Source organism: Vipera berus (assembly GCF_964194415.1).
Source record: "Vipera berus genome assembly, chromosome: 3".
Lineage (NCBI taxonomy): Eukaryota > Metazoa > Chordata > Lepidosauria > Squamata > Viperidae > Vipera > Vipera berus.
In genome coordinates, this window is record NC_138204.1 from 122,502,785 (window position 1) to 122,529,780 (window position 26,996).

Below are 26,996 nucleotides of genomic sequence, written 5' to 3' on the forward strand. Positions count from 1 at the left end.
CTGTCCAGGGCCATACAGCCTGTGGGCTGTAGTGGGACACACCTGATTCATACAGTACTTAGGCGTGGGTAACTTGATGGCAGCAGAAAAGGGGCAACTTACAGGTCCTAATTAAACCTATTTAAAAATCAAAGCAGGTTGCTTTGGTATGCAGTATAACATTTCAGCTGAATTAGCCCTTCTGGGATGACCCAGTCTGTAGACAAGGAAGTACATTCAGGCTGTTTCAATGCCACGAGTGGGAAGAAGAACTCTACTTTGTTCATAAGCCTTTCGTTTTTGTTGCATCCTTATTCTCTCTCTTACATTGGTTGTCCATTTGTTTCCTAGTTTCGACTCTGGCTTGTTGGATTCGACCTTAGAGGTTTTGAAAATGCTGTAAATTTAATATAAACAATCGTTTGATAATGATTATAAGGACGTTTGCTTGCTTCTAATCGTCATAAGGCAGTGAATAATAACAATAATAAAAAGGAGTAAACACTGAAGACGACAAGTACGTCGAGCGTCGCCACTACTCGGTACCGATTCAGAAAAGTCCACTGTTCTCCGCCTCGGTCTGAGGAGGAGGAGGATTGCCTCTTAATTGAGCGCCAAAAATGCCGTCTCCTCTCTTCCGCAATACGCAGCAGCGAGTCTCAGCTCTCTTTAGGACCTGGGGGGAGCTTTGTGTTGGTGTTCCCCCCCCCCGTTCTCTGTGCAGGGTTGTAAATTCCTTCTGTCAAGGCAAGCCCAGCCGCGATTGCAGTAGCAGCAGAAGCTGGGGAAAACCCGCGGCTGCTCCATCGCCTAGGGCTGCAGCGCCCGGCGTCGGCTCCCAGTCCAGGTCCGCACTATGGTGGACGGGCGTCGGCGTCGGCAACAGCGGCCGCAACCGCAGACGGTACGGTTCCTTCTCTCCGCCGCTTTTGCCGACCTTCCGTGTATTTCCCCCGCCACCACGAGGCGAGACCTCGCCGGCTAGAGCCCACCCCCTCCGTGGTACCGCCGTCTGTTGCTTCGGCTCCTCTTCCCGTCGCGCCCCAAAACTCGCCGCTTTTGATTCGTATCTTAGGGCGTTTTAGGTAAGAGGCCAGTCGGACTTGGAAAAACAGCCTCTCTCCGGAGGTCCTGCCGGCTGCCGCCGTCCCAAATTCGACGGGGACGCCTGAGGTCACCTTTCCCCCCCCCACCACCCACCACCCCCGCCTATGATGCTGCTGCTGCTGCGTCGTCCGAAGGTGAGTCCCAGCGTAGAATTGTGGCGGAGGGGAGGGCAAGATAAGAGGCGACCAGGCACAGTCCGCCAAAGGTCTCCAAACGCGGGGAAGGAGCTGTTTTCTCGCACGTCGGAGCGATTTGTAAATGGCGCAGGACCGTAAGCAAGCACCGGAGGCGTGGCCGAGAGGTCGTTCCCCGGGTAGACCTTTATAGCCTGGGACTTGAATGTCGTCGGAAATGGGGCGGGATAAAAGCGCGGACTCGCCTGCCTTTCGACAGGGTGTTAGGGAGCTGCCCACCTTCGATTTGTAGCCCAGCGCCAGATTTTCGGAGAAAAAGAGGCTGCCCCCCAGTTGGGCTTCGCCCTCGATCTTTCGGGGATCGTCATACCTGGGACTCTGCAATGCCAGGCACGTGCTCGCCCGTCGGAGTTCCGGATTCTCGGTCCCGTCTTGCTTCTCCTCGCGTAAGAGCGACTGTGAGCTTCTGGACCCCCGAGCGCTCGTCCAGTCAGAGAAAGTTGCTTGCGCTTGTGGTCTTTCCTACGCACAAGACTTTGTTGCCGAGATGCGCCAATTCTGCGCTGCGTTGCTTAGCCTTAGAGCAGGGGTCTTCAAACTTGGCCCTTTTATGACTTGTGGACTTCAACTCCCAGAATTCCTCAGCCAGCATGCCTGGCTGAGGAATTCTGGGAGTTGAAGTCCGCAAGTCATAAAAGGGCCAAGTTTGAAGACCCCTGCCTTAGAGAAACAATACAGGAGATGCACCTTAGGTTCCTTCCTTCCTTCTTGGCCCTCAATATGTCACAGCAGTTTATCCAAATAATTCACACAGCGTACATTTCGGAAGCCGTTCATACCGTAGCTGAAGCAATATAAGAAAGAAAGGTGGCGTGGCTTGAGGGCTGGCTGAAGAAAACACACGTAACTTTTGTCTGGGGGACCATTCCAGAAAGAAAAGCAAAACCGGTTAAACTGAATTGAATTAAAAAATTCAATATACTTAATATTATTCATCCCATAAATTTAAACGATGTCTCTCAAATTGAAATTTACCTCAGTTAGCAATTTTTCAATAGGCTCTGGAGCTTCATTGCATTCCTGGGGAAGGGAGGGTATTTATTGTGGGTATATGGCAAGACTGTGGTAACTTGGTAAGTATGTTTTAGATGAAACAAATGCTGAAACATAGACGTTTTTGATGTAAGTTTAAATGAGGGACCTCTCTGTTATTTCTAGATTTCTGTAAAGATAGCTGTGTTATTAGAACTGAATTCTTAACATTCAGGGACTAACTTCCAAACTGGAGGCTTTTAATTCCTATTTTACTGTGTTTACTGCATATCTGGATTGCTTTATTTGTTTTGAGGTGGGGAAGTCAGGGTTTGAGATAATACTTCTGATATAGTTGGTTAGGGAATTAATGCGGGCAACAGTATTGGGTTCAATATTACAGTATTTTAATATTATAGCCCCAAATTGATATGGGAGGAATATTTTAATTTTTAGTATGTTAATTTTAATACTTGTTTTTATTAATGCTTATTTTTTTATAAATGCAAACAGTTTTGCATGTTTTGGCCCATAAGAGAAACTTAAAAATAGTACTCAGATTTGGTAAAACTATTCAAAGTGATAATTTGCCTATTGATTCTGATGTCAGTATCAATCTCTTTTCTCCCCTTTATTTACTGGGTTATAGTAGTTGATTAGTAAAGAAAATATGACACTGCTTTTTAGTGCATGGGAATCAGCATGGTTTACTTAGTGACAAATCTAACTGTAAATGAGAAATAGTGCATTCAGATCTTATCTCTGCTATGATCTGGGCTTCTTAAGAAAAGTAATTGTCCTTTCTTCACTTGTTCCTTTTCTGTAGCTTAATAAGAAGTGTTATTGGGATGTCATCGATGTAGTATTAACACAAGGATATTTGCATAAAGGAAATTACCGTATATATAGCAGTCATCTAAACCCCTATGTCCCAGAAGAGCTCTACAAATATGGAATTGGGGGGGGGGATGAAAAGGGGGAAAGTCCAGTAGTGAATTTTTGTACACTTAGGCCTTTCCAAAAAGTCCTCTCTCTCTTAGAAGAGGATTGTTGGCATACACAGTCTGTATATGTATGGTTGTCAGTGTGGTAAATAAAAGGAAAATGCCTTAAAAGGATAGGTTCTTCTTTTTAAAAAAAATGATGTGGAGAGGCTTCTGCTTTTATTGGCTGTAAGTGAAATACAAACTCTTCTACAGAATTCAGAACAACCCTGGACTCAGAAATGACTTTCCTCAATAGGCAAATCAAATGTTTTGATAATTTCCCTTTCGGATAATTAAACAAAAATCATGAGCCCTAGGATTACTACATAAGCCGATTGGATGATAATGGTGAAGATGATTTATTAAACTTGTATGCTGCCCAAGTCTCAACGACCCTGGATGGCTCATAATAATAAAACAACAAAAAATTGCAATAAAAACTTAAAAAATAAAGATGCCAAGCACAATGAAATGAGGGCTTTCACTCTCTCTTCCCAAAGCCCTGGGTGGAGAGCCAGGTTTTTCTGGCTCTTTTAAACAACAACAGAGTGGGGGGGAGGGGGGGAGGCAGACCTTGTCCCTGAGGGCAGAAGGCAAGTTTCTGAGATCCTGAGAGATGATATTGTTTAATCAAAGGAACCTGGATCACGCCAACTCTGCAGAATCAAATCCACAAGGTAAACCTTACGAGAGACAGGATGTTCCTCAAGTAACCCATGCCATGTACAAATGAAGGAATAGTTCAGATTCTGTTGCAAATATACTGAGAATTTAAACATCTTTATTTGAAACCAACCTACTATATTCTGCATAAATATACCTTGGGTACATGAAAAAGACATATTCAAAAAGAAAAAGAGTGAGAGGTAGATTTCAGCAGCTCCTGAATGGTTCACAGTCATGTACATATTCTTCTATGCAGAATTAACAGTCGAGCATTTTTTTTAAAAAAATTCTTGCATAAATAGAACAGAAATTGATAATTTGTGGTTGACCAGTTATTTAACATGGAATCCTTATCATTCAAATTAGGTAAAGGTAAAGGTTCCCCCGCACATGTGTGCTAGTCGTTTCCGACTCTAGGGGCCGGTGCTCATCTCCGTTTCATAGCCGAAGAGCCAGCGCTTGTCCGAGGACGTCTCCGTGGTCATGTGGCCGGCATGACTTAGACGCCAAAGGCACACGGAACGCTGTTACCTTCCCACCGTAGTGGTCCCTATTTGTCTACTTGCATTTTTACGTGCTTTCAAACTGCTAGGTGGGCAGAAGCTGGGACGAGTAACAGGCGCTCACTCTGTTACGCGGCACTCGGGATTCGACCCGCCAAACTGCCGACCTTCCGATCGACAAGTTCAGCGTCCTAACCCACTGAGCCACCGCGTCCCTCTAATCATTCAAATTAAATTAATGTTGTTGTTGTTGTTAGTTGCGAAGTCGTGTCCGACCCATCGCGACCCTATGGACAATGTTCCTCCAGGCTTTCCTGTCCTCTACCATCTTCTGGAGTCCATTTAAGCTCACGCCTACTGCTTCAGTGACTCCATCCAGCCACCTCATTCTCTGTCGTCCTCTTCTTCTATTGCCCTCAATCTTTCCCAGCATTAGGCTCTTCTCCAGTGAGTCCTTCCTCCTCATTAGGTGGCCAAAGTATTTGAGTTTTAGCTTCAGGATCTGGCCTTCTAAAGAGCAGTCAGGGTTGATCTCCTCTAGGACTGACCGGTTTGATCGCCTTGCAGTCCAAGGGACTCGCAGGAGTCTTCTCCAGCACCAGAGTTCAAAGGCCTCAATTCTTTGGCGCTCAGCCTTTCTTATGGTCCAACTTTCACTGCCATACATTGCAACTGGGAAGACCATAGCCTTGACTATACGCACTTTTGTTGACAGGGTGATGTCTCTGCTTTTTAGTGTGCTGTCTAGATTTGCCATGGCTTTCCTCCCCAGGAGCAAGCGTCTTTTAATTTCTTGACTACAGTCCCCATCTGCAGTGATCTTGGAGCCCAGGAAAATAAAATCTGTCACTACCTCCATTTCTTCCCCATCTATTTGCCAGGAATTGAGAGGGCCGGATGCCATGATCTTGGTTTTCTTAATGTTTAGTTTCAACCCAACTTTTGCACTCTCCTTCTTCACTCGCAACAAGAGACTCTTCAGTTCCTCTTCACTTTCTGCCATTAGAGTGGTATCATCTGCATATCTTAGGTTGTTGATATTTCTTCCAGCAATCTTAATTCCAACTTTTGATTCATCTAGCCCTGCCTTTCTCATGATGTGCTCTGCATATAAGTTAAATAGGCAAGGCGACAGTATACAGCCTTGCCGGACTCCTTTCCCAATTTGGAACCAATCAGTGGTTCCGTGTCCAGTTCTCACTGTTGCTTCTTGGCCCGCATATAGGTTTCTCAAGAGACAAATAAGATGTTAAATTAATGTAAATGTATCTAAATTTGAAGTTCACCAAAAATGAATGATTGACAACAAATATATGAAATGTTATTGATATTGGGTGATGTGTGGATGATACTTTTTAGAAATACCTGGCAGCATCTACTTGGTGAGACATAAAAATAAAATGAGACATTTTAATGGCATTAATGGCTAGAAGAAAACCTTTAAAACAAGAAAACAATGTGTATTAGGTAAATCATTTAGGTAAATTATTATACAACAAAACATTGTACCATTTCTTACTCAATAAGATCTAGTAGGGTGGGTTGGACCAAGTCTTAGCTTCCTGTTCTTTGATTTCTTGTTTTAAAGGTTTTCTTCTAGCATGGAAGAAAACGAAAGACAGGTTGTAGCCTAGTAAAATTCTTTGGCTTCTGTCTTTCCTTGATCTCAGTGCCTTGGGCAATTTTAAAATATTCAAAAAGAACATTTTTGAAAATATTTATATTTATAAATTGGAAATAGCTCCCCCAATATCTAAGTATAATCTCCAATTTGTTCTTCATTTTTCTGTGTAGGATAGAGAGTGATGTTCAAATTATACTATTATTTCTGTCTTTCATTATCTACTTTAGTAGTAAATACAGAACAGACAATAATGTTTTTCTTCATGACATATACGTTTGTGGAAAGTATTACTGCAAGGTGGATCAGAGGAATGCTATGGATATATATTTGGACTTCAGTAAGGCATTTGATAAAGTAGCTCACAAACTACTACTTCATAAGATAGAAAAATGTGGGTTAGACAGCATCACCACCAGATGGATTTGTAGCTGGCTGACTGGCTGTACTCAGCATGTGGTCCTCAATGGAACCGCATCTACATGGAGGGAAGTGTGTAGTGGGGTGCCCCAGGGCTCTGTTCTGGGCCCAGTGCTCTTCAACATCTTCATCAATGATTTGGATGAGGGGATAGATGGGGAACTCATCAAATTTGCAGAAAACACCAAGCTGGCAGGAGTAGCCAACAGTCCAGGAGACAGGCTTAAGATACAGGAGGATTTGGACAGACTCGAACACTGGGCACTATCTAACAAAATGAAATTCAATTGTGAAAAAAGTAAGGTTCTGCATTTAGGCAGGAAAAATCAAATGCACAGGTATAGTATAGGTGGTACCTTGCTCGATAGTAGTAACTGTGAGAGGGATCTCGGAGTCCTAGTGGACAATCACTTAAATATGAGCCAGCAGTGTGCTGCAGCTGCCAAAAAAGCCAACACGGTGCTAGGCTGCATTAACAGGGATAGAATCAAGATCACGTGAAGTATTAATACCACTTTACAATGCCTTGGTAAGGCCACACTTGGAATACTGCATCCAGTTTTGGTTACCACGATGTAAGAAAGTTGTTGAGACTCTGGAAAGAGTACAGAGAAGAGCAACAAAGATGACTAGAGGTCTGGAGGCTAAAACATATAAGGAACAGCTGCTGGAATTGGGTATCTCTAGTTTAATGAAGAAAAGGACTAGGGGAGACATGATAGCAGTGTTCCAATATCTCAGGGGCTGTGACAAAGAAGAGGGAGGCAAGCTATTCTCCAAAGCGCCCGAAGGCAGGACAAGAAACAATGGATGGAAACTAATCTAGGAGACAAGCAACCTAGTACTAAGGAGAAACTTCCTGACAGTTAGAACAATTAACCAGTGGAACAACCTGCCTCCAGAAGCTGTGAATGCTCTAACACTGGAAGTTTTTAAGAAGAGATTATGATGGAAACGGGACTGAGAAAAAATCACTAGCCAATACCTGAGACTGGGATTTCTAAAGTAGAATGCTTTATATATATATATGTATATATATAGGGACGCGGTGGCTCAGTGGGTTAGGACACTGAGCTTGTCGATCAGATGGTTGGCAGTTTGGCGGGTCAAATCCCGAGTGCCGCATAACAGAGTGAGCGCCTGTTATTTGTCCCAGCTTCTGCCAACCTAGCAGTTTGAAAGCACGTAAAAATGCAAGTAGAAAAATAAGGACCACTAAGGTGGGAAAGTAACAGCGTTCCGTGCGCCTTTGGCGTCTAGTCATGCTGGCCACATGATCACGGAGACGTCCTCGGACAAGCGCTGGCTGTTCAGCTTTGAAACGGAGATGAGCACCAGCCCCTAGACTTGGAAACGACTAGCATGCATGTGCGGGGGAACCTTTATCTTTATATACATACATACATACATACATATATATATGTATGCATGTATGTATGTATATGTATATATATGTATATATTTGTATATATATGTGGATCCTTGGTCATTCGGGTTTTTTCCCATGTAGAATTGAAGGTGTAGGAGCAACGTTTCGACGGAATCCCATCCGTCATCCTCAGGCTGGTGGCTTCAGCTTCCTTCTTCTGGGAGAAGCATGTGGTAGTGGCTGTTTGTTCCTCTATATATGTGTATATATATATGTGTATATATGTGTATATATGTGTATATGTGTATATATGTATATATATGTGTATATGTGTATATATGTGTGTGTGTGTGTGTGTGTATATATAAATTAAATAAAACATAAACATAAAACATATATATATATATATATATATATATATATATATATATATATATATATATATATATATATATATATATATATATATATATATATATATATATATATATATATATATATGAGATAGCATTTGATGGAATGTTTGTATTCTACCTTTTGCAAATATATTGCTTTCCAATTTATTTTATATCTTATAATATCTCTAAATGCGAGTATTATTTTGTATATATAGGAATGCCTGAAAGATATTAGCTTATCTAAGGCCTGGTTCAGAGGGGTGATTTGAGCCAGATGCTTCATGGGTCACCTCTCTGACTCTTAGACCTTACGCTGCATTAACTGTCCAATGATGTAAAAAATGTCTCTGTTGTGAAATAATGTTCAGCACTATCTTCAGTTCATTAACAACAAACATTTGTACCAAGTGCTTAATTTATTTTCAGCTCTTAAGAGATCTTAAGAGCAGCATAAAGGGCGATGCTTATTTCTCTTCTCTAATGAGTCTTCTCTCTCTCTCTCTCTCTCTCTCTCTCTCTCTCTCTCTCTCCCTCCCTCAGGAAAATGGAATAATTTTTTTCTATGTGATCAGACGAATGAGGAATGGCAATTTATTGAGGCAATAGAGGAAAAGGAATCCAGGATGGATGGCTTAGTTAAGCAGAAAGATGTACTTAGAAAGAATAATAAGGCAATTGACACCCAGAAGAAGAATGGGTTGATTAACACAAGGAACTTAATGGCTGAAAACAGGGAGAGGTTGGTATCTGTGTATCCAACTGCTCAGTATCAGGGTCGGCCAGTTGGGACTCTCTATCCCCCAAATGACCCAATACAACAGCTTCTTGACCCCAGTACTCTACCACAGATAGTAGAACCCCGCTATCATCCAAACATCATCCTCTATTCAGAAAGCATGCTTCGATCATGGGGAGAAAGCCTGAGTGCAGAATGCTGTGAAACAACCTTTATTGAAAACAAGTCACCCACCAAAGGCTGCCTGGATTATCCTGAAGGCAAATTTGTCAGTCTGTCCACAGATGAGATTAAGATCCAGACCCTCTCCTATGATGTGGAAGAAGAAGATGACGAAGACGAGGACTTCCAAGAACTAGAGGTCAGGGAAGTTTTCTTGGTATATCGTCAATTGCAAATAATACGATAGGATAAATTGTGGTAGGATGCAATCTGTTTTAAAACTTGCTAACGGTGTTAGCATTATGTAGATAATGAAATGATGCCCACCCACAGAAACGGCTTGTTAAATTAGATAAATCACTGTCACTCTTCATTTCCTTGGTTGCAACAGGTGTAACAGCACCATTCAAGTAGTCCCAAAGCAGAGAGAAAGAGGATCTATATACAGAGATGATTCCAACTTTGCCTGTTTGACTTCATTTTCATCAGAAGCCAAATTCAGAATTGGGAGGCGTGGGCAGGAAACTCTAATTAATGAGGTGTTTCTGTCCAGGCTGAACATTTTAGGATGCAAGACTATTGTGTAGAGACAGTGTTAATTCAGAAAGAAAGGGTTCTTCTGATTGTAGAAGTTCAGGAAATACTGCCCTATTTGCTGGACTGATGGTTGGGACAGAAATAAAGGTGAGAAAGTTGTTTTTAGCACATGTAGTGACCAAAAGTGCAGAGCTCCTGTACCTTTGTATATAAAAAAGTTGCATCAGGTATGGTTTACACGATAGCAATATAGCACTTATATTCCACTTCACAATGCTTTTACAGCCCTCTCTAAGGCGGTTTTACAGAGTCAGCATATTGCCCCCAACAATCTGGGTCCTCATTTTACTGACCTCAGAAGGATGGAAGGTTGAGTCAACCTTGAGCCTGTGAATTGAACTGCCAAACTGTAGGCAGCTGGCAAAAGTAGCCTGCAGTATTGTATTTTAAACATTGCGTCACCATGTTTCATAATAAGCTACAAGCTATATACCTTTCATCCTCTAAAAACTGTATTTGGATAGGTTTCTTGTATGTTTTTTCATGGAAATGTACAAAATCAGTATAGATAGGGCAAATCTCTGAGATAATTCTGAGATATACAGATACTTAGAACATAAGAAATGCTTCCTGGGATCAAGATTTTAGGAGATTTCTGCAACTAATAGAAGAAATTAACCATCAGCTGATGTGCTCATAAGTGTGAATCAGCCTTTAAGATATCCAAAACTGTTGGTTTATTTAGTTGGTTTGCCTCTTAAAACTGCAAAAATTATATACCAAAATAAAGTCCAAAAATGTAAAAAGAATAAATTGTATAATTCAGAGCACAATATGGAATAGAATAGAAAGATTCAGACATTACTGAAGCAGCATAAGAAGTGCCATGTTGCTTTTGTGACAAAATGCAGCTTTATATTCATTGTGCTATATTGAAAAGCTCAGTTCCAACACAACTATTAAAGCAAATCTATAGGATGTGAGTAATTAATATTGTGTATACTGTAAAGTAAAATATCATTAGATACCGGTATTTCTCTAACAGCTGCTTTTTAAAATCTAAATCCTTTATTTGGGTTTATAAATGAATGAACCTTTATTGTCAAAGTACAACCATGTATACATTGAGATTGGCTGAGCCTCCCTTCGTGCCCACCCCCACAACTCACAGTGACAACAAACCCTCCATCTTGTTACACCATGTGAGCTAATTGCACAACACACCGGCCTCGCAAGTCAGTCACACATAAAATTATTTCCCGTTCAAAAGCCTACCAGCCCATGGATAAAAGCTGTTCTTCAGCCTGTTGGTACGGCTGGCTATACTCCTATATCTCCTAACCAATGGTAGGAGAGTAAAGAGGTACCGACCAGGGTGTGAGTCGTCCCTGAGAATTTTCCTCACTCTTCCAAGGCAGCGAGCCCTGGCGATGTCATCCAGTGGTGTCAGGGGACAGCCCACAATGTCTTGTGCTGTGCTCACTACCCTCTGTAATACTTTCCTATCCACGGCTGTCAGACCAGCATACCAAACCACAATAGAGTATGAGAGGACACTCTCTATAGTAGACCAGTAAAAGAGGGTCATTAGCCGTTGTTCTACCCTGTTCTTCCGGAAAACTCTGAGAAAGTGGAGTCCCTGCTGGGCCTTTCTGGTCACCTGGGTTGTATTAACTTTCCAGGTAAGATCTTCACAGAGGTAGACTCAGAAATTTAAAGGAGCCCCCCCCCCCGATGTAAAGTGGGGCAGGTTCCTCTTTTTTCCTCCGGAAGTCTAGCACCATCTCTTTTATCTTACCGATGTTCAGGTGCAAGTAGTTCTTGGAACACCATATGGATAGTTTTTGTACCTCCCCCCTGTATGCTGTTTCATCTCCACCTGTAATAAGACCCACTACGGTGGTATCTGTGAACTTAATTATCGCAGTAGATGAGTCGGACGATACACAATCATATGTGTACGACCCATTTATTTGAACTAGCTGGTCTGGCCTGATGGGGGACGTTAGGGTTTTTTAATGGGTTTTTTATATTGTTATTGTATTTTTTAACTGGGCACTTGTTTAATTCCTTTTTAATTTTTCTATTTACTATTTATATATTCCCTGTTCACCGCCCTGAGTCCTTCGGGAGAAGGGCGGTATACAAATTTAATAAAAGTAAAGTAAAGTAAGTAAAGTACAATGAGTACAGGTAGGGGCTACGCACGCAGCCCTGTGGCAAGCCGGTGCAAAAGCTTCAGGGGGGTGGATAAAACAGACCTGACCCTCACTGTTTGTAACCAGTCCCTGAGAAAGTCTTTAATCCAATCGCAGATGGAGGGGGAAAAATTCAAGTCAGTCAGCTTTTCAATGAGAGTGCTTGGCAAAATGGTGTTGAAAGCCGAGCTGTAATCAACAAAAAGCATCCTGACATAGCTTCCAGGTTTCTCTAGATGGCTTGCTACAGAGTGTAGAGCAGTAGGTATGGCATTGTCTGTCGACCTGTTTATGAAATACTGTATACCTAAATTAGGAGTGGGAAACAATTCTAGTGTTAAGCATGCTTGTTGGCCTTATGTCAAATATTCTAGCAGGAGGAATTAATCTCAACCCCAGCGGTCTGATGTGTTAGGATTAAATAAACAGAAGTGGCTTTCTTACTTTAGATTCTGGCCATGCCCACTGTTGAGTTTGGTTCTATCATTGCCAGCATATTCTGAAGGATTGTGCTTTCCAGAACAGCGTATTGGCTCTGTTCTAATAGATTTATTCCATCTTGACAAGATTATAGATAGTAAATGTGAGCTTAAAAAATCATTTATCATTTTGTCCTGATTTTTTTTGTCCTCTCCTGCTTTTAAATAATAATCCAAGTAAGTTAATTCCATAGAAATCAATTGATTTCAGTTGAGGGCATTTAGTAAATAAATTTATGTATTATTCCTAAAATATTTATTGTGATATAAACCTGCATGTTTTTGTGATGCTTATGAAAGATATGCTACATTGGACTTTAAGGTATGATAAAAATATTATTTTTCTTATAATGGGTTAACAGGAAAATTTAAATGCTTGATTAGCATCTTACTTTGCGGGATTCTTATCTGTAAATTGATAGTTGTATTGATGCATTGCAATTCTTATGGTCCCTTACCATTAACCATAATGGGTAGGCATGATGTTATTCAATAATACCTGAATGAATATCTGGTGTCCATAGTTGATTTCAGATTTGATATTCTTACCAAAATATTCTTTGATATTCTTACCAAAATATTCTTACCAAAATGTTTGCTTCCAGAACATTATTCAGATGCAAATTTCTTGATCCATAATTTTGTTATACAGCTGCTCCAAGGATCTTTTTCTGTTTCAGCAATACATTTACTGTAGTACCCAACCAATAAAAAGTTCAATACCAAAAAAGGAGCAATTTATAATATGTAGCAAAACAAAAATAAATACTGTAGATCTGTGTGCTTTCTGGATTTCAATTTTAATATTTTTTCAGTAGCAAAAATATACCCCCAAATTACTTTTTTTACTAATACAAAGATAATATACATTCTGTGGATGCAATCCTGCTAATGTTATAATTAAAAGAAAACAAATGAAATTCACATGAAATTGAAAAGTACTCTGTTCTAGTTCTTCATTGATTAGGAAATTTGCATTCAAGCATACAAAGACATCACTATCACTTAAGGGTTTGTCTTTAAAGAGCTTAAAATGTTGCGGGGAGGCACCCCAAGTGGAAACCAGCTTTGTCTCTATGTGGGAGATACAATCAAATAATATTTTAAAAATGTAAATGAAAATAAAGAAATAAGATGCATTGATGGTTCCTGACAGCTGTTTAATAAAAGGATAAGTGTTCACAAAAGGGTGATGACTTCTTGATGGAAACCATATAACTTACATACTTCATTGTATGTTGGAACAAGTATAAAAGGCTGGGCTTTGTGCTGGAATATTGATTGCAGCAATAAAGGTGTGGCTCATTGTGGCTTGTATTGGCTCTTTAAGGACTTACAGACTCTATAATACTCGCCTAATAAAATATCCGGGAAATACCGATCTCTTCTACATACAACTGTTATCAGGTCAGTACAAAGTAATTTCTCTGAATGTGGCCAAATTCTGTTAGGCTATGTGCAAAATTAGGCAGACTCTAATGCTCACTGATAATCCATCACCAGTCATGATGTATTATTTTGTCTTTTATTTATTTTTATTTACTATTATTATTGTTGTTTATAATGCTTTTATTTGTGTAATGCTAATCTATGACTGTAATAAAAAATGATTGTATTGGATGTCTATGGGAGAGGTGGTTAACTTGTGATAAGTCAATTGTTGAATATATTTTGAAGGGTCACAGGTATTGCTGAAATGCTAGTAACCAGTACATTCAAACTGGATGCAGTTATTGCTTGTTTACTTGAACTGAAGTAATCAAATGGTCAGATAATGAAATTGCTTTCCTTTTCCATTGTCCCTGTCTGTAGTTTCACTTTTTCAAAAACAAAAAAATAATCCCTTGCAACTCAATTTCAGTTCACTTCAAATTAAGAAAATACTCAAGTTTCTCTATTTGGCTGTCACTCAAATGCCTATTTGGCAATACTATCATTAATTTCATTCTGGAGTCTAAGGACATTTTTTAAATAATGTTTTTTCAGTCTGTTGGCAACTGATGTATAGCTCCAAGTTACTTTTTTTAAAAAAGATGCTGGGTTTGACATTGTCATTGTCAGCAGCGTGTCCCAGGAGCTGTATCATTTTGAAATATTGATCAGAACTCTTTAATTTGTGCTCCAAATTTCCTTCCTGATTGGGATTTATCTGATACACTTGTTTTACATTATTTTTGCTCCTATTCTAGTGATGTGGTGGCCTAGAGGAGAAGATGCTAGCCTTCCACTTTTAAGGTTGAGAGTTCAATCCTAGGTAGTGGCAGATATTTCTCTGGGAGAGGGAGCAAAGAGAAAATATCTACTGCAAACTCCACGTGGCATCAGGAAAGGCATCCAGCCAGTAAATGCTCAGCTGCATTCAGTCACCCTGACTGTACTCCAAGGGATTACAGGGTCAAGAAAAGAGTTTTTTCTTAGTATCACTCAGATAACTTCTATGGCAGGGCTTTTCAGACGTGGCTGTTGGTACGCGACCATCCTAGACAAGTGGTAGCAGGGGAGGGGAATTAGCTGAAGTGGCGGCAGCATCGCAGAAGCCTGATGGAGAAAGAGCTGGAGTTGCAGCAGCAGTAGCCCCAGGATTTGTGCGTGTGGCTACAAGCTGATCGGTACTTTTGCAGGGCTATGGGTCTGGGCAGAATCCCCAGGATCAGCACCAGGCTCCAGCTGATTGGTGCTTCCGGAAGCTGAAGGTGTCCTGAAGAGAAAAGAGGAGGGGGGGGAGAGGGGAGAGGATCTAAAAGAAGGTCTTGGCGGGAAAGAGCCAGCGAGGGGCTGCCCCCGCCTCAGCCCCTGGACGCGCGCACAGGAGGTGGCAAGTGCCTGGCATTCTTGCTGACTGTCCCTGCTGACCGCTCAGAAAGAAAAGAGGCAGGAGAAGCACTTCCCTTTCCCCCAGGATGCCAGCGCTCCACACTCGCTGCCTCCTGTGTGCACACCCAGGGAGCAGGGCAGAGATGGCGGGACGGCCCCCTGCTGACTCCAGGGCTGCTCTGTGGATCTAAGGCTGAGTGCGTCCCACCTTCGATGGCTGCCACCAGGTTGTAGATCAGCACCGCGCCCGCTTGCTGACCTAGCGTCCCAGCCACGAGGCTTCCCTTTCCCCATAACTGCCCCTGCCCATTTGGAATAGCTATGCCCGGCAGCAGCATGGCCACTGGCAACACTGGCAATCTCTTCCCCCCTCCCATCATCCCTTCCTGAGCGTGGAGGAAGGAAAGAGATGGGAATGAGAAGCAGGGAAGGAAGGAAGGAAGGAAGGAGATGGGAATGAGAAGCAGGGAAGGAAGGAAGGAAGGAAGGAAGGAAGGAGATGGGAATGAGAAGGAGAGAGGCAGGGAGTGAGGGGGAAGGAAAGGAAAGAGATGGGAATGAGAACCAAGGAAGGAAGGAAGGAAGGAGATGGAAATGAAAAGAAGGGAGGCAGGGAGGGAAAAGGGAAGGAAGGAGATGGGAATGAGAAGCGGGAGGAAGGAACGAAGGAACGAAGGAAGGAGATGGGAATGAGAAGGAGGGAGGCAGGGAGGGAGGGAAAAGGAAAGGAGATGGGAATGAGAAGCAGAGAGGAAAAAGGAAGGAAGGAAGGAAGGAGATAGGAATGAGAAGGAGGGAGGCAGGGAGGGAAAAGGGAAGGAAGGAGATGGGAATGAGAAGCGGGGGAGGAGGGGGAGGGAGGAAGGAAAGAGATTATAATGAGAGAGAGGGAGGCTCTGAGGGAAGTCCAGAGTCCTGCCTTAGCACTTGGCCACCAGCAGCCCTACTGCCCTTTCGCCATCCCCTTGCCCCCTCCACCTGGCCTCCTGGTAGTCTCCTATCCTATTGAGAAGGAAGCTTTGGTTAAAAAAGCCGAATCTCCTCGCATGGAGAGGGAGTGGGCCTCCCTCTGACCCACGCACCTTGCCCTCCTGCATCCACCAAAAATAACCTGGCCGAGGAGAGTGAGCACAGCAGCAGCAGCGGCACCCTTGAGGAGGAGGTAAATGCAGCCGGGCACCCCCTCAGGGAAGTGGGGTTTTGCTGCAGGGTCTTAGTGCCTGGGAGCTTAAGGGTTGGGCTGGGTGTTTGCTCTCTGCTGCCCAGGGCTCTGGGCAGCCTGCCCCACCATCCGGGAGTCCCCTGCGGTGGCCCAAGCGGGACTGCGAGGCTCCTTAGGTGGACCATACCCCGGTGCCCACCCCAGTCCCATCCTCCTTCATCAGATCCCCCCCAGATCCTCCCTGCCCCCCCAGGCACCCCCAAACCTGAGTGGCGTTGAGCTGGCCAGGCCCCCCCCGGCCATTGCCTTTGCTTGTCAAAAGGTTGCAAAAGGTGATCACATGACCCTGGGGCACTGTGACCATCAGAAATATGAATCAGTTGCCAAGCATCCAAATGTAAATCACGTGAGCCTGGGGATGTTGCACTGGTCATAAGTGTGAAAAATGGTCATAAGTCACATTTTTCAGTGCCGTTGTAACTTCGAACAGTCACTAAGCGAACTGTTGTAAATCGAGGACTACCTCTACTTTATCACTTTTTTCCTTTTTTTTGGTCATCAAGTTTTTGATACCTTGCTAGGCGACTAATGGTACTCGAATATTACCATATCCTAAAAGTGGTACAATCAGTGAAAAGGTTGAAAAGCCCTGTTCTACAGTTCCCTCTTGGCAAGTCCATTAGATGTTCCCGTGGTTTATCAATCTAAACCAAAATCTTGCAGATTGTTCTTCGTTAGCCTTCCCCAATTTGGTATCCCCAATGCAGAGCCCATGATCCTAATCAAATCAATTAACCTTAACACTTGGAATTATGGGAGGTATAGGGCAATTGCAAGCAAAGCTGTTGAAATTGAAAGCAATTGCAAGCAAAGCTGTTGAAATTGAAAGCAAAGCTGTTCTATGCAGTCCAAGGCATTTTGTCAAGATTTATAATGCATAAGCATAATAAGGAATAAGCGAAATTACTTGATATTTTTGAGCCTAGATTGGGGATAGGAACTGGGTTCCAGTCCAAGTTCAGTATAAAATCCGCTGACCTTTAAAACTATATGGCTTGGATCGTCAGACATAAAAGAACCTTTCCCAAATAAATTTTGCTTTCCTGGCTGGGATGGCCTGAGTTCACATATAAATGTTGCCAGCTAACAAAGGTACTATAGGAGGGGGGCTGATGGTGGGCTCTCTTTATTGAGGGCTCCCCTCCTATGTAACAACCTGCCCTCTGGTTTCCATTTTTTACTGCATTACAGAAATTGGTAAAAGACCTGGCTCTTCCGAAGGACCTTTTGAGTTGATTACAGAGCTACCAACATTGACATTAGAATATTTTAATTATATTAGTATTATTATTATTATTGTATATTTATTATTGTAAAGAGCCTGGAGTCTGACAGTTTTGTGGAGTTGTAAGAATATTAAACTCAAGGTGTTCCTTCCGGAGGCTCCTTAAAGTGAAATGAAATTGAATACACCGAGTGCAATTGTGTACTCGGCCAATAAACATAGAAGTAGAGATAAGAGTATATGTAGTCTAGATCAGGGCTTTTCAACCAGTGGTACGGGTACCATCTGTGGTACATTGGCACCCGGCAGGTGGTACGCGACCATCCTAGAAAAGTGGTAGCAGGGGAGGGGAATGAGCTGAACCGGTGGCAGCACCGCACAAGCCTGAGCGAAAGATGGCTGGAGCTGCAGGGCTATCAGGGCTCAGCGAAAGTGCCAGGATCAGCGCTTCTTCGGGGCTGTCAAGGCTCAGCAGAAGCAGCAGGATCGGTGCCAGGGTCCAGCTGGAGCTCGGCACTGATCCCGGCGCTTCTGCTGAGCCCAGAAGAAGCGCCAATCAGCTGGAATGTTTCAGCATCTCCAGGGTCTTGTGGTTTACATTCAGATGCTTGGCAACTAATTCATATTTATGACGGTCACAGTGTCCCAGGGTCATGTGAAGTGACCAAAATCTGCTGCAACCACCCAGCAGATGGAGGGGGGAGGAATAAAAACCAAACTCACCCCACCCCACCCCCGCTGCCAATCCTCAACAGAAATGCTCACAACATTGAAAACCTCGGACAGGAGGAAGAGCGCCTCTGGGCGGGCAGTCAGGTGTCTTGCTCAGCTGTGGCTTGGGGGGCACTTTTTTCAGTGCCATTGTAACTTTGAACAGTCACTAAGCGAACTGTTGTAAGTCGAGGACTTCCTGTACTTCATCACTTTTTTCTTTTCTTTTTTTGGTCATCAAGTTTTTGACACCTTGCTAGGCGACTGGTGGTACTTGGATGTTGCCATATCCTAAAAGTGGTACAATGGGTGAAAAGTTTGAAAAGCCCTGGTCTAGATGGTGGTTGGATTTGTACCATACCACTATTTTATATTACTGCTTTTCCCTTAAACGAGGGTAGACTGCTGTATTTCTAGTTTAGATCTAGCTTCTGACTTTTCCCTAGCCTTGTTGTTTTGCTAGTGTCTCTTTTGCTACTTTCTGCCAACCTAGCAGTTTGAAAGCACGTAAAAATGCAAGTAGAAAAATAGGGACCACTCCGGTGGGAAGGTAACAGCGTTCCGTGCGCCTTTGGCGTCTAGTCATGCCGGCCACATGACCACGGAGACGTCCTTGGACAAGCGCTGGCTCTTCGGCTTTGAAACGGAGATGAGCACCGGCCCCTAGAGTCGGAAACGACTAGCATGCATGTGCGGGGGAACCTTTACGTTTACCTTTACCTTTCGCTACTAATCATCGGTCAGGTTGAATTGAATTCAAATATCTGAGCATCTCGGTGTCTCACTATCATCTGCTTCCAATCTCATCTACCTCAATAGTTGGTCAAATACTGTTATAGCCACAGTGCAAGGATCTCGTTAAAACATTCTTTTGAATGCAAGAGTATTCCATGTTACATAGATGAATTATTATCTTAACCCCACATAAGTTTACTATTTCAAGTGTTTGGGCTGTTGGCCAACATATATTTTATGTTTTACTCATTTAGTCTATTTGATTTTTAATGGATTCCTTTTTTGTAGTTGCCAGCTGACAAAGCTGGGGAAAAAATTTATTTGGTAGATGAGAGGCATCTGGTATTGTAATCTTTCCCCTAGCAAATTAAATGTTGTTTGGCATTTGGCCTTTTCTTATGAGTGGTACTTTAACTATCTTCAGAAGATCCATTCAGACTTAAAATGTGAGCAGAGCCGAGTAAGTAATTCTAATGACAAAGGCATATATCTCTTGGCTTGGCCCACTTTATTGCTTTTGTATATACAGAGAATGCTTGCAGAATGGAAGGCTTCACACATACAAGTGTGTGTGCCAAGGCATACATACATGTAGATGTGTTCCTTGATGTGAACCCACATAGCCCTGGTCACATGCTGATTAAGATAAGCAAAAATGTCACAACCATCACAAATCGCCCCATAATGCCAGTAGTGGGGATAGGTTTCAGCATTCTTAAATAGAGTAGGATAACTTTTTACTGTTACGGCACTTGTGGTGATTTCCTTCTTTTTAAAAGCTGTTGCTGCAAGATTTTGTGTTCTCCCTGTGGTCACTACGTTGCAGAACAGGATGACCCTCCATCATAATTTTAAGAAATGAAAAGTTAGCTGTTCTAAAGTAATTCCTAACAATATCGTCCTATCAAAAAAAATTTTTTAAAAAAATATGATTCTTCTAAAACGTTCTTTCATTGCAGAAGAGTACAAATATCTTTCATGCGTAATTTCAGCCAGAAAATTCTGTGTTGCCTTTTGAAGAAAACGGATCATAGGTATGCCTGAGGCAGAGAGAAAGGGCTGGTCTTGCCAGTGACGTATCTACTTCATGGTCTTTTTCTCTTGCTGTTTCAGAGCGATTACTCAAGTGACACTGACAGTGAAGACCATTTCCTTATGATGCCTCCCAGGGATCATCTTGGACTTAGTGTGTTCTCCATGCTCTGTTGTTTCTGGCCATTGGGAATAGCTGCTTTCTATCTTTCACATGAGGTATTTATTCAATGTTATTATTCCTATGGCAGATAGGCAGTATTCCATTAGTATAGGGCAGGGGTAGGCAACCTTGGCTCTTTTATGACTCGTGGACTTCAACTCCCAGAATTCCTGAGCCAGCTTGGTTGGAACCAAGGTTGCCTACCCCTGGTATAGGGATATGATAAAATAAAAAATATTTTTTTAATAACAAAAGTTATTTAAACATGCTGGTCCATGAGAAAAAACCCAGTCACCGTTGAACAATCCTTTTATTACTAATCAAAATGCCAGATATTCACAAAGTGAGAAATTTGCATGCTTCTATGTACTGTGTGAATGTAAAATACCTGTATGGCCACCCATTTTATATGTCACAAATCTGAGCAGATCACAAAACCGTCATAAACATTGATATACATTGCTAACTTTACGTCTGATTAAATGTGCACAAGAATGCACCAGCAAAATTGTCGTCCCCCTGGGGGCTAACCTGTGGTGTACAAGATCGAAAAATAGCTTTCCCAATATGATCTGATCTGATGTGTTGGGAACAAAACTTCAGCAGTTCCCAGGTAATTCTGAGAATTGGTCTTAACACATTTGGGGAATATGAAACAAGAAGGAATAGCTGTAGAATTCAGTTAAGGTTTAACAAAATACGCATCACATACATGAGTGTTTTGATAATGTATTTTCCATCCTTGTTGGTATATGAGTGAATTGGTAATTGACTTACCTTTCCTCTTACACTGAAGTTTTTTGCATCCTAAAATTATTATTATTCAGTCACTTTTTAATCTTTTTGACCGAATGGGTATTATTTCCTTGAATTCTTCATATAATCAAAGAATCATCTCATAGGTTTAAGCTTCTGTCATTGGTGATAGTATCTATTTACCTTGTTTTCTGTCAGCATCTTGTTCAACTGGCTTTTTCTAAACATCAAGGTCTTCTCACATTATGTTCCAACTTATCTAAGTGTTTGCTTCTTTATTAATTTCCAATGAGGGACCTAGTTTATTTCATCTAAAATTGAATGATTTATTCTTCTACAGTGCAGGATATTTTCCTAGCACCATGATACAAAGTCATAATTTTTCTTTGTTCAACCTTTCTCATGATCCAGCTTTCACAGCTGTATGTTACAAATAGGAAATTAGCCTTAATAGTGCATACAGTTGCTGTCAATGTAATGTCTTTAATATTTTGTCTAAAGTTGTTACAGACCTTCTTCCAAATAGTAGATACCTCTTTATTTAATGGTTGTAGCAACAATCCCGGTAAATTTTTAAGCCCAGCAGGATAAAAGCGTTCAATTGTCTGCTGAAATAATCTTTTTAAGCAGCAATCAATTTTTGCATTCTTTTATTTTCAGCAAGACATTCTCTAAAACATCTATCAAAGAATCATCAGCATATTTGAAGTTGTTAATGTTTTTCCCAGCAATTTTAATTCTATTTTCTGTCTTCTGGTCCATTTTTTCTTATGATATATTCTGCATATAAATTAAAACACAAGGTGACAGTATGCAGTCTTAGTGCACTGTTCTTTTTTTCATTTTTGGACCAATGTTTAGTTGTTACATATTCTTTTGTAATTGTTGATTACCAGAAATTTAAAGGCTATCTACAGTATGCTGTGGTCTACAAAGTAAACACCCTTGTATATTCAATAAGGGGAAATAGGTCTGTTTTACAGCATCTTCCCAGATCTAGTTTGGTTGCCCTAGTCATGCTGGTGTCATTAACCATTTGTTTCACAGTTGCATACATTCTAAAATGTTGTGATGCTTAGCTATTGAATACAATTTGATCCAAAATATTCTGAGTTCCCTGCAAAGACCAGTTGTCCCAGGGCTCCTCCAGTAGAAGATATGATTGTCAGAGATCAGCAAAGCAAAATTAGAACTTCTTTTACCTTACCATGTTTACTTTTTCTTATCAGTTGATCATCCTTTCTCACTCTCTATGTAACCTGCATCTGTTTTAAATTGACTGGATCTTTATTTTCATTTCTACTATATGTGAATCAATCCCTTTTGCTTGTCCTTGATTTTAAAAAAATATATTTATGGAACGGGATGAATGAAGCTATCTGTTAAAATTGGATTGACATATACATTTTCATCTCATAGGAATGCATGAATCTCAAGCAATTTTCATATTACTCCAGAAATATTCACTTTGTTTATTTACAAGGTGGCTCATTCACTTCTGGCTTGGGAAGTAAACCTGGCCTTTGAGGTGTGAAAGACGCAGCATGCAATGTGAACCAGGCCACTGTAATTTCTTCAGCAAACTATGATTCAAATAATGATATGGCGTGATATGTGTATCCAAACTATGATTTGTACCTTGATTATATAACTGAAGAATGCGTACTTGGACCAGCCTCCCCAGTTGTCCTCAAAGGTATTGGGTTACAGTTTCCATACTTTTTCAGCAAGCGTGGAAAGGCTATTTAGATGTGTTTGAAATAAATAAATAGGAATACAATTCAAATATACAGTACATTCTTGCTACTTGTTAATCAATTAGCTTCTTTCTGCTAATGCACTGCAGAAATTCACTCATTTAGCCTGTACAAGCACTTAACACTTATTTTTTTTCTGAATTGCATTCACCCTTGATATTATGATTTCAGAGCAGAATATATTTTCTGTACACTGCAAATACAGTGTATAGTGTAGTAGTGCAGAGAAACCTATAGAACCACAGAGACATCCTCTGCAGATAGATGAGAATAACAAAGACGATGAAGAATGATTGGTGCTGAAGGATCCAGGAGTTTTACAAGGGAATTGCACTGTTCTCTCTACTAATATCTCCTGCTGAACAAGCTAGCTTGCCCTGCGCTGTGAAGCGGTCTCAACTTAGCATTCTTGTGCTTGCTGTGACTTTTGTTTATTAAAGTTCTTAGTCTGCCATTGAAAACATTTCGGGCCTGGAGAGGTTTTTAAATTGGCTCATCAGTCATTTCGATGCCAACCATAGCCTCACTATGTTTTTTTTTAAAGAGGAAAGAGTTGAAACGCATAGTTATTGCAGAAATGCCCTTCAGAACAGCAAAGAAAAGAGAACTGGGGGTTTTACTTCATTCGTATGAAATGCATGTCTCTGGTGGGAGAATTTGCATTAAGCTTGGCTGCTTCAGTGTTAGAGCATATTCTGTATCAAGATTTTGCTGCCCTTGAATTTCTCAGAAAGGATTTATTTTTAATAACAAAATGTTAACATTCACTGAAGCCACATTACTCATTAATTTTATTTAGCTGGACATATTCTAATCTTAAGATTTGTTTTCAGTTTCAACATTTATTTATTTTTTATTTATTTTTATTTATTTTAATCTCATTTATATCCCGCCCTTCTCCGAGGACTCAGGGCGGCTTACAATCTAAAGCACAATGTGCTTAGCAATAGCCTTCATTCTATGTATATGCCTGATTATTAGGGCTTTCGCCCCCCCCCCCAAGCGGCATTATTACAAAGTCAGCTTATTGCCCCCCACAATCTGGGTCCTCATTTTACCTACCTCGGAAGGATGGAAGGCTGAGTCAACCTTGAGCCTGGTGGGATGCGAACCTGCACTAATTGCAGGCAGCTGGTGTTACTTAAGGAGGCATCAGCCCACTGCTCCACCAAGGCTCCACCAAGGCTCCATTTGCTTTGCTCACCTAGATTTTTTATTCAAAATTCACACACACACACCCTTTCCTCAAATATCACTGGCTAATTAGGCGAATAATTTATTTGTTCTACCAACCCTCTTCGCCCATGGTCTTTTCAGATGGAGAGCATTATGAAGAGTTTTCTGAAGGATTGTCTCCCTTGCCAGTTCTTAAGAAAGGACTCAGCATTTCAGTGTGCGCTTTTTAGGGCTAATTTGGTTGTATTGGCTAATATATAAACTCAAACTAAATAAAATCCAAAGGAAAAAAGAAAGAGAAAAAATCAAAAAGAAAGCAAAAAGTGCAAGAAAGGGGAAATATACAATAGTAAAGAAAGAACCCCCCCCCCACAAAGAAGCGACTTCTGATCTTTTTTACAGTAGTTATAAATGCAATTATAAATTCACCTTTTACTCTGGGCTTTTGTAACACGACTCTTTTCTTTCTATAATTTATCCTGTCTAGTCATCAAAATTATAAATCATAAGTTCACTTTTTCTGTTTTATGCAAAAAAGTGCACAAGGGTTTTCTGGTGACTATAATATATTTTAAGGAAGATCACTTCCTTTTGGAATCATACTTTTTTTATCAATGCCAAATTTCAGAACAATGATTTCTGTTGATCAAATAGTATGGGATAAAAATGTTAGTCCTGTTCTGTAGTCCTGTAATTTCAACCAAGCTGCTACTAGGGGAAAAAGAAGGACCCTAATCACAAATTTCTCTAACTTAGCCATAAAGCGCTATTCAAAAGATATCTACAATTGTATTCTGTTGGGATAAACTGTAAAATATTTTTTAAATTCATGGCCTCAAGTCCACTATACTGTGGTCTCTGTGAGCTTTTCTATTGCTATTTGATAACAATAGTGGCCTTTTTGATTCTGAAAATGTGAAATGATGTTGATTTTAATAATAATTGTATTGGAGGGGGGTGATAAATAAGAAAAGAATTAATAAAGAATTACCGCAGGGGTGTCAAACTCAATTTCATTGAGGGCTGCATCAGCATTGCGGTTGCCCTCAAGGGGCCGGGTGGGTATGGCCAGGGTGGGCGTGGCTAGAGTGCGTATGGCCTACTGGGTGGGCGTGGCCAGCTCCACATCGTTCGCATCAAGGGTGCCTATGGGGGCCTGGGCAGGAGTGGGACAGATCTGAGGGTCTCTGGCAGAAGGAGGGTCTCTGGGCCAGGGCCAAGGCAGTGGGGGCTGTTCCCTCACTGTTTCCAGGATGGCTTTGCGGGCCACATGAAACCACTTTGCGGGCCGCATCCGGCCCCCAGGCCTTGTGTTTGACATGTCTGCCTTAGAGGACCAATGCTGGAAGAAAAACAGCTGATGTGGGGTCCAGGCAGTGATCACAAGAAAGGAGATGTGCCCGTGCCATCCAGTATGGCCAAAACACATTTCTGGTTGTACTCACAAAAGGTCAGCTGTTATTGTCTCTAAGATAGGAGTGCCAATCACCGATGTTATGCCCATTGAAAATGTTGGACTTAAACGCAAATACTTATATCCGTGAAGTACATGAAAGACAGTTTTGTCCATGAATTGCAGAAAAAAAATGTGTCTTTCAGACAAAATAATGCCCATTAAAACCCCAAATCCTATGTTTGGTTTTTTTCAAATTTCTTCATGTTATTTCCTGTTAACTGGCTGCCATATCCACACTGACTAATGCAAACCTTATCCATTCTTGCAGACAAACAAAGCCATTGCTAAAGGGGATTTCCACCAAGCAAGTTCCAGTTCTCGGAGAGCTCTCTTCTTGGCTGTGCTATCCATCACCATTGGAACAGGCATTTATGTAGGAGTTGCTGTTGCACTCATAGCATATCTGTCCAAAAACAACCACATATGAAAGCTGACAAATTAGACTGCTACAGAAAGCTACAGAGGAATGATATTGTACCTTTCAAATATAAACAGTTTTGAAAGTGAGAAGGGCTGCCATAAATTTGTACAATCTGAATTCCGAGAGAAACGTTCTGGATCTTTTCTTTCTTTCTTTTTTTTTACTTTTCTGATTTATTTTTAGTATTGGCAAAACTGTTATTGCAAGAAACCCAAGAAAGCCATGGACATTTCCAAATATCAAAAGTTCGCTTCGGACCTTGTTTATAATTTGTTTCTGGTCTAAATTAGACTCAGCTCCAAATTTGGGATCATCGGTCAAATAGTAGGAGACATTGGAAGGAAAAAAACTAATAAAGGTGGAGAATCTGAAAGTTGTTTTGCTATTCCAGAAAGGCTAATTCTGGATTTTGGATGACTAAGAACTAGTAACTGGCTTAGTGCTTATCCATAACCAAAATACAAACAAAGCTGCAGAATCAATGTAATGTAGGGATAGCAAGGGACTGTCAGTTCTTTTATTCAATCATAATCAGAAAAGGGCCAACCCTGAGCCAAATGAAATGCAGTAGCTGAGGGGGCAGATTTTGTTATTGTAAGGAACAGCAGAATGGTAAAGTGAGGGTTCCAGTTATAGTATAAAGTTGTTACATACTTTGCATAAACTGCTCTGGAATACACAGAAGCTGTACAACACATAAAACAGTGGTTCTTTGCCTCAGTGTAGCTTACACAGATAATTACTACACGGATTGTTCATAAATGATTTCACTGAACATCTTTGAAGTCAAAGCATCTTGTGCTAATTGGCCCTGCTCCTATTCTGAAAAAAACTTGCTTGCAAAGCATGCTATTCTTTCTGGCAGCATCTCTTTTCCGGAGAGGATATTTTTCAGCAAGTAAATACCGTAATAAGAAACCCATGCATAAATGTGATGGCAAAGCATGAAGTATCTACCACTGAGAAACCAGCCTACCGGCACAAAAATGTTTTCTCAGCTTACAGACTCACATCTGAGCAAAGCTGGAATATGTTGGAATACGTCTCTTGGTACAAAACCTGAATAAGCAATGGTCATATTGCAAAGAATGTATTTAATATTAAAAATTGTCTAAAAATCATGAATCTGCTACATATCTCTTCTAATGGTCTTTTTGCTGTCTTGAAGCAATCTTTTCACGTGGCATTTTACAGAATCTTA

General features: G+C 41.2%; 1 protein-coding gene across 1 annotated transcript; it reads left to right on the forward strand.

The window, feature by feature from the left end:
* Positions 1-411: 411 nt before the first annotated feature.
* On the forward strand, positions 412-26,996 carry SYNDIG1 (synapse differentiation inducing 1). Its single transcript, XM_081322469.1, has 4 exons — positions 412-883; positions 8,788-9,312; positions 20,148-20,285; positions 25,643-26,996. The coding sequence occupies exons 1-4, from the start codon at positions 836-838 to the stop codon at positions 25,799-25,801; spliced, it is 870 nt and encodes a 289-aa protein (XP_081178595.1). The 5' UTR covers positions 412-835; the 3' UTR covers positions 25,802-26,996.